This window comes from Coffea arabica, chromosome 2c, assembly GCF_036785885.1.
Source record: "Coffea arabica cultivar ET-39 chromosome 2c, Coffea Arabica ET-39 HiFi, whole genome shotgun sequence".
Taxonomy (NCBI): domain Eukaryota; kingdom Viridiplantae; phylum Streptophyta; class Magnoliopsida; order Gentianales; family Rubiaceae; genus Coffea; species Coffea arabica.
The window spans coordinates 6,336,049-6,346,654 of NC_092312.1; the positions used below are offsets into that span (position 1 = coordinate 6,336,049).

Genomic DNA, 10,606 nt, shown 5'->3' on the forward strand with positions numbered 1-10,606 from the left:
CTTGTCCTTGCGAGTTCAAGATACTAACATAGCAAATATCTTGTGGATTTGGAAATGCTCAAGACAATTAGTATCACAGGCAGACTAAATCAAGGAATTATCAAGTTAATCACATTGCTATACAGTTCGTTCATGCCATGCTTCATAATCTTTGGGAAGATTTTATAATAAAAGCTTAACAAGTATTAATGATATTTGCCATATGCAAGAAAACCTCTTTTTATGGTTCTTTGTCGTTGCTTATTTTGTATTCATTTTAGACTTTTACAACCATTTATCATTTTTTTTTGTTTTCAGAACTAAAATCCTATTGTTTCACTTTTTCCTCCGCCACCAAATAGCATTTCTATAGATGTACCATTTTCTTGGTTGAACATTATAGCTATGGTTCCTTTAAACATTGGTTAGGTAATGCAATCATGTCCCCTTATTCAGTTTTGCTTGCTTTCTTTTTCAAGTTTACACAAATAGGAAACCAAGAATAGCCATGGAAGGAAAGCAACCATGATTTCTACCCTCTATTGTTGTTCTCCTTACCAGTTGTTTCATCTAAGCCACTATCAGTACTGTGACCTCTGCCTCAATCTCTGCTCCCACTTCAGCTCAAGCTAACTGAGCTCTCAAAGAAAATAGAGAGCCAACTAAAACAACACAAAGCGAAAGGAACCTGCAAGCAGCAAAAATCCACTAAAGCATGCAAAACTAGAATAAATGCCCTCTTCATCCCCAGCTTCAAAAGCCTCCAACTGTTGTTATCAGCCTTTGCAGACCAAAGAATAAAAGCAGCAGAGACTCCACTCTTTTGTCAAGGTTATATTTTGGGTACATGTCAAATATGGCACATGGTTTAAAGCTCAGAACAACTGGAAGGGTGAAAAATAAAACTAAACCATGCCGTTTGCACTAAATCCACATATCATCTACAACGTTGCCTCGAGCTCTTCCAAGTAGGATCGAATACACTATTGCCAACAATTTGGCATACGCTAATCTATGAATTTCTGCATTCTGTTCACATTTGTATTCATGCTCTATTAAATCCAGAAGAAACAAGCAGCGTCAAACATCTCATTTTTTCAAAGACAATAATCCTTGGCAAATCAAGTATATTTCTCTGGAGTATGACCTCGTAGCTTTAGGTCTCAACCATGCTGCCTTTTTGAAAAGGGGTTTGCAGATGTGGCTAAAATCTGCAAAGCAAATGATAATACTTCATAAGTATATTATACGCAAATTACTTCAGACCAATAAGAATAAACTGCTCTGAGTAACAGGAAAGCAACCTTTAACATCTTCACTCTCCAAAAGCTTTACAACAAGGTGGCCTCCAGGCAGCAGAATCCCACGATGCTCTGGATCAGAACCAGAGACATCTGATTGTTCCTTTTGTTCAACACTATCATCAGCTTGCACCAAGCCAGCCTCCCCAACAGCCAATTCAAGTGTTCGCATGCCCAATTCTGCAGACAAAGCTGCATCCCTAGCTCTGATCCCAGAAACCAGCGGACACATATCAGACACAATGACTGAGAACCCTTTTTGCTGCACAAAATTGGAACCAATTAAGGACCAGCTAAGGAGTTTGCCTCCAGAAAGCATAGAGCTGACTCACAGATATCATCACAAATGCAACTATGTCATGATGTCACATAGAGCTGCAGAATACAAGGACATCTACAATGCCGAGAAAGAGATGTGCATGTGCAAAATAAGGAGAAAATTTCCCTTTGTCTACAAACATAATTATTATTGCAATGCCAGAAGGTTCCGGGCCCCAAATCAAATTAGTAACATAATTCTTGGCATGATATAAGTAGCATATTTCTTCAGCAATCACTACAAGTATTTACTCTCGAGTCCATATGGTACAAGCAAAGAAAACAGACGTCTAGATTGCAACTAGGAAGACACATTTCTTGCCCAATAACTCCCCAATTCACTGCAACGTTGTTATCAACTCTGTCCAAATATTGGGTACTCCATCTATTATCATGGAATCCGTTGAGAGAAGGCCAAAACTCAGCTAACTCTAGAGAGGGAGGATCATCATAGATTCTTAATATATACTCTGTTCTTCTTAATCAGTGACGAAGATGACCAATGCACTTTCTAACTCAAGAAAAGAATCAAATAAATTTTCTATTTCAGTTAACCACAATATATCAGAAGTCAGAACTGCAAACATGAAACTCAATTTTTGACAATACCTTGGGGGAGAGAGCCCTAATTTGATCTTTGGGTAAGTTCATTACATCAGCACAAACAGTCTGAACCCTTGCATCACAATGCATTGACGGAACCTTCACCTTCTGCTCTGCACCACAGCCATAACTCTCATTAAGTCACAATCTCTCATTACCCCACCAAGCTTAACGAAACTACCAGCATACATTCACAAAATAAGTTTCACAAATACACCAAGATATAATAAAGATTGGAACTTGACAGTAACCTTAAGATCGATCCCCACAACAGCCCCGCCTTTCTGTAATGGTCCCAAGCTCTGGCATGCCACCTGCATCGCAATTACAGATAAATAATCCTAAAAGCCATCCAAGAAGCCCACTTTTTTCTTCATCAATCCGAAAAAAACACCTACTTTAGATGAAAAGAAAGATCAAACTATCAAAAAAAGAAAAACGGTAGAACCTGAAGCCAAGCACCAGGAGCACAGCCCAGGTCAAGAACAGAAGAACCAGGCGTTATCAATTTGTACTGTTTCTGCATTTGCAGCAACTGCCCTTCCCATCACAGAATTTGTAGTTTTTCAAAATGTCAGAGCATGACCAAATCCAACTACCAAATGGGTTTTTCTCGTAATGTGTTTAAGATTACAAATTTCATATTCAATTTGTTCTGGTAGCATTTCATATCCAGTTTTATGATCTCTTCATTTTTAGCTCTTTTGTGGGGAAAAAAATTCAACAAAATTTACAGAAGTGGGGAAGGAGAAAAAATTGAACTGTACCTTGAAGGCAGAGCGAGCGACATAGCCAAGGCGTTGAGCTTCTCTGTAGAAGAAATCGGGCGATCCTGCTGCTCCACTCATGGTTCCTCTCCTTTTCTGCTTTTGCTGCTACATCCTTCTTGGGGGTTTAAAATAGGGCTTATGGAAATTATTTACGTTTTGAGACTTGAAAGTCTGGGGCGGGGTTAGGGATGTAATCGAACCGGGCTACTAGCGGATGTAATCGAACCGGGCTAGGATGTAATCGAACCGAGCTACTTGCGAGTAGCTCGGTCAAAAGCTTGACTCGAACTCGGTCAAATCGAGTTCGAGTCGAGTTCGAGCAGCTCGATAAGGCTGTCGAGTCGAGTTCGAGTATCCAGAAGCAATGCTCGAAGGTTCGACGAGCCTTATCGAGTATTTTAATTTTAATTATTTAATATTTTTAATTTTAATTATTTAATATATTATTATTATAAAATTACCCTTATACCTAAAAGAATTATCGAATTTACGAAATGTTTCAAGTCATATAAAAATTTTAAAAGGACAATAATGTCTTTTTGCTTAAAAAATATTAAGAAAATAAAATTTAATAACTCGAACTCAAACGAACTCGATAAGGCTCGAATGGATTCGAGCTCATGCGAGTCGAGCTCGAGTACTGCGAGCAAGCTTCGAACTCGAGCTCGAGCACCCTAACTGTATGTCGAGTCGAGCTCGAGTATGGCGATACTCGAGCTCGACTCGACTCGATTACAACCCTAGGTGGGGCTAGTCGATGTTGGATCAGGTCCGAAGAAAAAGTAACACATGCTACTTCAAACTCAACTTGGAGGCCCAAACGCAGAATTGGAGTTGCTAGACTCCAATTGCAATAAATTATCACAACTTGTCTTTTTGGTACAAAAAACAGGTTCCAAGATTAAATTTGAATTGTATTAAGATGCATCTTCCTTAGTATTATTCTGCATAACTGGCCATTTGGATAGCTCGAGCTGTCCGCTCCCCCTCCTTAGGGTATGGTGACCTTTCTGACTTGTCCGGGGTTCGAGTCCTATTGTTAACATGCTCGGTGTGGAGTGGGGCCCACGGGATAGCTCGAGCCGTCCGCTCCCCCTCCTTAGGGTATGGTGATCTTCTTGGCTTGTCCAGGGTTCGAGTCCCGTTGTTAATGTGCTCGGTGTGGAATGGGACCTCCTCTCCCGGGCCACAGGGGATTAGTCGGGCCCCGTAAGAATTGACCCGGACATCCCTGTGTTGACAAAAAAAAAAAAAAAGTTATTATTCTGCATGCTATATTAAATGGGATGTAAATAAAAGATCGATGGGCTACCTATGCTATTAGGTGCTTAAAATGAAAAAAAAAAAAAACGCTATTTCTGTATTCAAGGATGGAGGGGCCACCTTCTACTCAGAGCGAGCAATTGCACTCCCTTAAATTTCATGTTGCAAATATTAAATAAACAATTAATAACAAAATTTTGTTATTAAAGACACATAATCTCAAATTGAATAAAAAAAAATTTGTTTTTGACATAATGGCAACATCATTATAAGCGTACAATTTTGTCTCTATTGACTATAGGTCAATAGACTCCATCCATCATTGTTCATATCTCAAGATTTTCTTGGAAAATGGCTCTAGTTTGTTAAGAGCTGCTAGAAACATACACGCTTCAATGAACATATATTATTTATGACCCATCTTAGGTCAGTGTTAATACAAAATTTAGGACAAAGCATAGCCCAAAATTGAAAGATCCTTCCTGCGCGCACTGCCCAAAATTGAAAGATCGGATCGGACCATTTGCATGCATGACTTGCTGAGATCGATCTTGCTCAAACACTTCTCTAGTTATGGCCATTATGTTATGGCAGGTAGCCTCTATCGTGGCTAGTCAATGGGCGTAACTAGGGATAGGGGAAGGTTCCTCGGGTGTTTTTGAGTAGGGATGATATCTGCATTGCATGTTGTTCTCCATCACCAATAATATTTACAATGTCGCTGATGTCTTCAATGTTACGTTTGAGAGGGTTTGTTTTTTTTTTTTAATTTATTTTTTAACTGAAATCAGGGATTATGAATTAATCATTTAGAAGCTTGAATACTACTATATAATTTGCACGACATCTTTACAAGCTTTTTCTCTTTTTTTTTTTTTAAAAAAAAAAAAAAACTTATATCCACGGATCAAGTGCTGGATGGCTACTTACTATCATTTAAAGAAAGAAAGAAAGAAAAAAAAAACAAGTGCTGGATAGCTGAATAGTTAGTAAAAGTTGTTTAATTAATTAGGTAATCTATGTCAACACGCACGTATGATCACGAAGTCTATAAACTTCTAATATTTTAGATATAGCATTCCTTTATTATTATTGTTATTATTAATTTTGTTTTTTTTAGCCTAGTGGATGAACAGAGAAGAGTGGTTAATTAGTGACGCACATTAAAAACATATTATTATTGTGTTGAGAAGGCCTCAAAAAAAGACACAAATGCTAAATCACACAAGAAAGTTGGGGAACGTCTTTTGGGTCTCATGAGAATGGTGCGCACTGACGTTAGTAAAACAATTAAATTGATGGTTCCAGAAGTTGGTCAAACGAGTTGTATAGATTGGCAAATAAAATACTCACTCCACAACAACTTTCAGATGCCTCACTGACCACTGGTATTGTGGCTGCGAGTCTCCCCCGACGTTACCATTGTACTGCAGCATTGTTGCCACAAAGTATGCAGTACAAAACCACTAATAATCATTTGGGGTCATTCAGAGAGCTTTAAAATTTTATTTGGATGTATGTCAAACGATCAAATTCCTTGATTTACATACTGAACATCCTGAAAATATTTCATCAGCGGATACGTAGGTATCCATTTACGCCGGTAGTAGCCAGTCCCCTCCGAGTTCCTCGCTCGACCCCTTTGAATTCCCCTTCTTCCCCTAGTATAGAGTACGAGCAAATGTAAAATAGAATCTATTGTGTCCGATTAAAAAAAAAACCCTAAAGCAATGAAGCAGTGACACGCTTTAACAGTCAAAATGGAGCCTTTCAAAGATGGCTAGTACTAGTAGTAGTGTTTATGTTTCCTGGATTGTGAGATGAGTAACGCGTCTCCGCGTTTAGCAAGAATTCTAATGAGTGGTCTGCCAAGTCTACCTATTGGAGCGTTATCCGCAGGCTTAGTCTAAACAGACGGTAATGAAAATGCTGATCTTGTCGGCGCATACATTACAACTTTCAAAATACATATACTAGTAGTAGCCAATCCAATTGATGCATGATTACACGGTGCATTGGTTTGTTAAATCGTCACGTGAGTCTATTCCAAGATTTGGAATGGAACAGAAACAGTTGGATTCAGGTATGCACCTGCTTCAACTAAAGAGAAAACATACAAGTCAATTGCTTGTGCAAGTGAACTGGATGTTTCCACTCGTCCTCAAAGAAGCTGACTGAAGCGAGCCAAGACCAGCATATCTGCCCCTAAAAACAAGAAACAAGCACTAATTTTTAAGAACATGAGCAGTTGAATCAATGTGAACTTCTTCATAAGGCAACAACTATGAAAGTTAAAAGGCCCTCAGAGTTCCAATGAACAGTTGGAGGAGGATGTTATTTTGGCTGTCTGGCAACAAAAATTCTAAAACAATCTTTTACCATTTTCGTTCACTGAACTTGACTGCTAATTACAGATACCAGAGAATGCATGTATAAAAGCTCTCCAGTTCTACTTTATTTGACTACTACGAATCTTGTCACACAGGACAAGCATGGATGTCTGTTATAGGAATCCTATGACAACATAACACTGCTTCTAGTCATTCTATGTCGACTTGACAACCGCTGGAATTTCCAATTTCTAGTCCCCGTAGCAGGATATACCAAGACAAGAATTGGGAAATCTGCTTCCAATTAGCTTCTTGAAGAACGAAGAATAAAAAACAATCTCGATTATATCGCATTATATATGCTGACACTGATAATTTGCTGAAGTTGAGAAGTTTTTCACATCTAACCAGAAAGTCCAGAAGTTGATCAGTACCTCGTCTTCAAAAACTAATGCATGTGTGCAAAAATAAGATTTGGAGGATTCGATGATATCTGTCATTTCAAGAATAATAACCAACAAATTCAATCAGCTGGCGTCCAAGAAGAGAGAGCATACAGAATTCGTCCCTTCCAACCCTGCAACAGCCACTGGCTATCCTCGTCAATCACAAAATCCTTGTCATAGGACACTGCCCGTTCTTTTGCCATCCTCATGATATCCTCGTTCAATGGAAGCTGTCTGAATCCTGCCCGTAAATTTCGAACCAGCCATTGCTTGTAAGTCTCTGGTCGCTCAACGCGCTCAGCAGCTTCACATGCAATGACATTCATTGCCTCTCGTCCAAATATTGTTTTCTCAAGCAGCATTCTTTCATGAATTTCACGGGGAACATTAGCCTCTAGCATATCAAAGAAAGAAGAATAATGAAATAGAGCCTCTCGGAATCGAGTGACAAAGAAAGGAGCATTATATGCACCGTTGACTATCCCTAGCACGAAAACGTCCGGTTTCATCTTCCGAATGAGGTTCAAGACGATGTTTCGCGGACTATTCACCACAACAGTCTCATCGAGTAGATTCCTCATTCTATAGAGACAGTTCACGGCAAGCACCTCATCTTCACGGATCTTCAGATCTTCAATCCTAACAGTTTCCCACTTCTGTGCTATAGCAACGAACTCAAACGGCACTTTGAAAGTCTCAGCATAATTAGCCAGACGGCGACCTGTCTCCTCAACCCTCTCTGCTGGTCGAAATCCAGGATGTGGAAGATCAATCCCCGTGATACGAAGTTTGGGAGGGCCACCTGATCTAGATGAGAGGCGTTGTATGAGGCATGGCCACTGGAAACCATATAGAATACCAAAATCAATTATGTGTAGCGTTGAGCCTTTCTCAGCAGCATGCCAAATCGTCTTATTGGAGAAGAAATTAGAGATCTTCCTAAATGGGCAGGCAGCAAGATAAAGCTGGTAAGCTTTTAAGACATCAGCAGCTGATGTAGGCATGGTAATAAGGGCTTTGTAGATCTGAGTGCCGGAGCCAGCCATACGTGCTTCAAGACCATCAGCGAAATATTTGGCCAATCGTTGCATCCCATCCCCAGTTGGAGAACAATGTTGCCTAATCTGCTTCAAAAACTCATTTGCAGTCCTTCGATCATCAGCAGCAATCGCTTGAGCACAAAGGGTCAAGAGGGTTCTCAAATCGACCACGTTCCTTTTGGCCCCTTGTTTCTTGCTACGAGATTTCCCACCACTAGAACCCTTCAATTTATTGTTCTGTGGAACATTTTTAACCGCCATATCCTGTAATGCTTTACGGAGATCAGACTCATTTCTACCTTCACTGCATAACAGCACCTTATCAAACAGATCCGACCTCACAGTTGATTCAGTGAACACAGCTGACTGCTTGTTACTCCTACCTCCCTGTTGTTGCAAATCTTCATGAAGTGGATTTTTCTTCCCCCTCGACTCATCAGGTGAATATCCATTTTCACTCCTCTCTACCTTGACAGTCATAGGCCATTTTTTCTGGACCTTATCCAACAACCCGTTCTCTTGGGAATCAACAAGCAAAGCATTGCCATTAGGAAGGAATTTGCTTGCTTCCTCAACCCCCTTCTTAAATTGCATAGCAGACTGGCTATCACTAAATATATCAGAAATCCTAAGGATACTATCAGGAGAATCGATATGCCCATCAGCGACAGTCCCACTGCTATTTGATGAACTGTAGGGTGAGAAATGTTGTACGTAAGTAGAATCCGATCCACTAGTATCATTATTCCAACTTGGGCACCAAATAAGACCACCATAACCCCCAGGATAGCTTTCCTCCCTGCTTGAAACCCTCAGATTCGAACTGGGGACCTGATGATCAGGTGGAGGATACTTCTCGCCAAGAACATCATAGAATGATTTTTCCGCCGCTTGAAGAGCGGCCGACTCTTGAAACATACACCCCTTATCCTCCATCTCCTCTTCCATAAGCATGTCATTTATATACTTAAGTACCGCATCACTAAAATCATAATCCTCGTTCGAATCACCGCTTGACAGGGGAACAAATACATTTGGATATAGGTGAGATTGGACTGACAAACGGGAAGCATAATTTCGTTCGACTACATTACCATCGAGTCTTAAACTGCCAATCAGATTGGGATTAGGAACAACAGAAACACCTTCATCATTAAGCTCAATTCCAGAGGTGGTCCCATAGCCCACTCTTGAGTTTCCATCCATAACCATGGATTTTTTGTCAGCAGCAATACTTTTTAACTCCTAGAGCTTTCCAACCTCGATACTGTCAGATTCTCCTTGAAACACTCTTTTCCCAACTACTTAGAACCGGCACATACGGCTAGAATTTCCAAGGTACAAGCTTTGAACATCAAATTCAGAACCCAGAAAATAGAGCCCTGAAACAAGTCAAGAACACAAAAGTACAACTAAAAGTCATGATAAGAAGAATAAAAGATTTAACTAACTATCGACAAAATCAAAGAAAGAGCATAACTTTAAAGGAAAGAGAAAAAATGGATAAAAAGCAAAAGAAATCCTCAGAAATTACAAGTCACATAACATTTCCTTACACCAACTCTAACAATAGAGCAAAATCAGATTCAAAATCTTTGACGGCTCCAAAAAGTCCCAGATGGGAGCGAGATCAGATAAACAACGGTTAGCGTGCTTGTATACCAGTACTTGTATGTGAACACTTGAACTTTCAACATAGAACTTTCCATGGGATGGCGCAATAGGATAGCATTTTTCCCAGCATACATACTACTATCAAACAGTAGGAAAATGTTAAGCAAGTACCTGAGAGAAAGCGGGGGAAGCATGGGACCGAGTAAAGAATTTTAGAATGGATCATTTCTGCTAGTAGCATTCAAGCTAAAGGGTCTGAGGATCACAGAGGAAATCTGAGCCGTTGAATATCCAAGTGGGAAGGCTGGGAGTGGGGACTAGGCAGGCAGATTGATGAATGGGAGTTTTATATTTTTGATGGCAGATAGTCAACTAATTGCTCTGGTTGTTTCTTCTTAATGGTCATTAAGTAGTACGGTACTATTTATCCTGCAGCCAAAAATAGAAAAGATTTCCATTAATTTTCTGCAGCTCCATGGTACTTACTATTTACTATTTTCAACCCGTTTCGTCTCGTTCTCTTGGTCGTCAGTTTTCCATACGAGAAAGTTACCTCGTCTTATCCCCGGACTTGGATGCCACAGATCATGTCTTCATTGCTTGGAAAGTGGGTACATGCATCAATTCGCAATTATCCTCGTTTTAGAAAGTATATTAATTTCTCGTCGCTTCTAGTCGAGAACTGGATGAAATCTTGACCATCTTTTTACTCTACTTGGCAAGTTGTCATCTTCCTTCCTTCCTTCCTTCCCCGATGAGCCCCTCTAGGTTTTGATTCGATTTTGAGTTGAATCAAATTAACCAAAGATTTTCTTAAGCGCAATTTATTTGGATACAGACTGTAACTTCTCTTTGGCATCTTGGTCACAATTTCTTGTTCTTCTTTTCCATTTTTATCCCTTCCTCCTCCTTTGTGTAACGTTTGAACATAGTATTATTTGA

General features: G+C 39.8%; 2 protein-coding genes across 5 annotated transcripts; both read right to left on the reverse strand.

Moving 5' to 3' along the window:
• Positions 1-680: 680 nt before the first annotated feature.
• LOC113725453 (uncharacterized) lies at positions 681-3,142 on the reverse strand. Of its 3 annotated transcripts, none has more exons than XM_027248608.2 (6): positions 2,969-3,138; positions 2,650-2,736; positions 2,453-2,515; positions 2,208-2,309; positions 1,284-1,542; positions 681-1,190 (listed from the first exon to the last, which is right to left on the reverse strand). In XM_027248608.2, exons 1-6 carry the CDS (start codon positions 3,047-3,049, stop codon positions 1,069-1,071), a joined length of 714 nt encoding a protein of 237 aa, XP_027104409.2. In that variant the 5' UTR covers positions 3,050-3,138; the 3' UTR covers positions 681-1,068. The 3 variants fall into 3 exon arrangements, with proteins under 3 accessions (XP_027104409.2, XP_027104410.2, XP_071930016.1); XM_027248609.2 differs by having other exon boundaries at positions 2,650-2,741; positions 2,969-3,121; XM_072073915.1 differs by lacking the exon at positions 2,650-2,736 and having other exon boundaries at positions 2,969-3,142.
• Positions 3,143-6,542: 3,400 nt separating this feature from the next.
• Positions 6,543-10,074, reverse strand: LOC113725454 (scarecrow-like protein 14). Of its 2 annotated transcripts, none has more exons than XM_072073917.1 (2): positions 9,836-10,074; positions 6,543-9,432 (listed from the first exon to the last, which is right to left on the reverse strand). In XM_072073917.1, the coding sequence occupies exon 2, from the start codon at positions 9,260-9,262 to the stop codon at positions 7,088-7,090; it is 2,175 nt and encodes a 724-aa protein (XP_071930018.1). In that variant the 5' UTR covers positions 9,263-9,432; positions 9,836-10,074; the 3' UTR covers positions 6,543-7,087. The 2 variants fall into 2 exon arrangements, with proteins under 2 accessions (XP_071930018.1, XP_071930017.1); XM_072073916.1 differs by lacking the exon at positions 9,836-10,074 and adding an exon at positions 9,607-9,822.
• Positions 10,075-10,606: the final 532 nt, after the last annotated feature.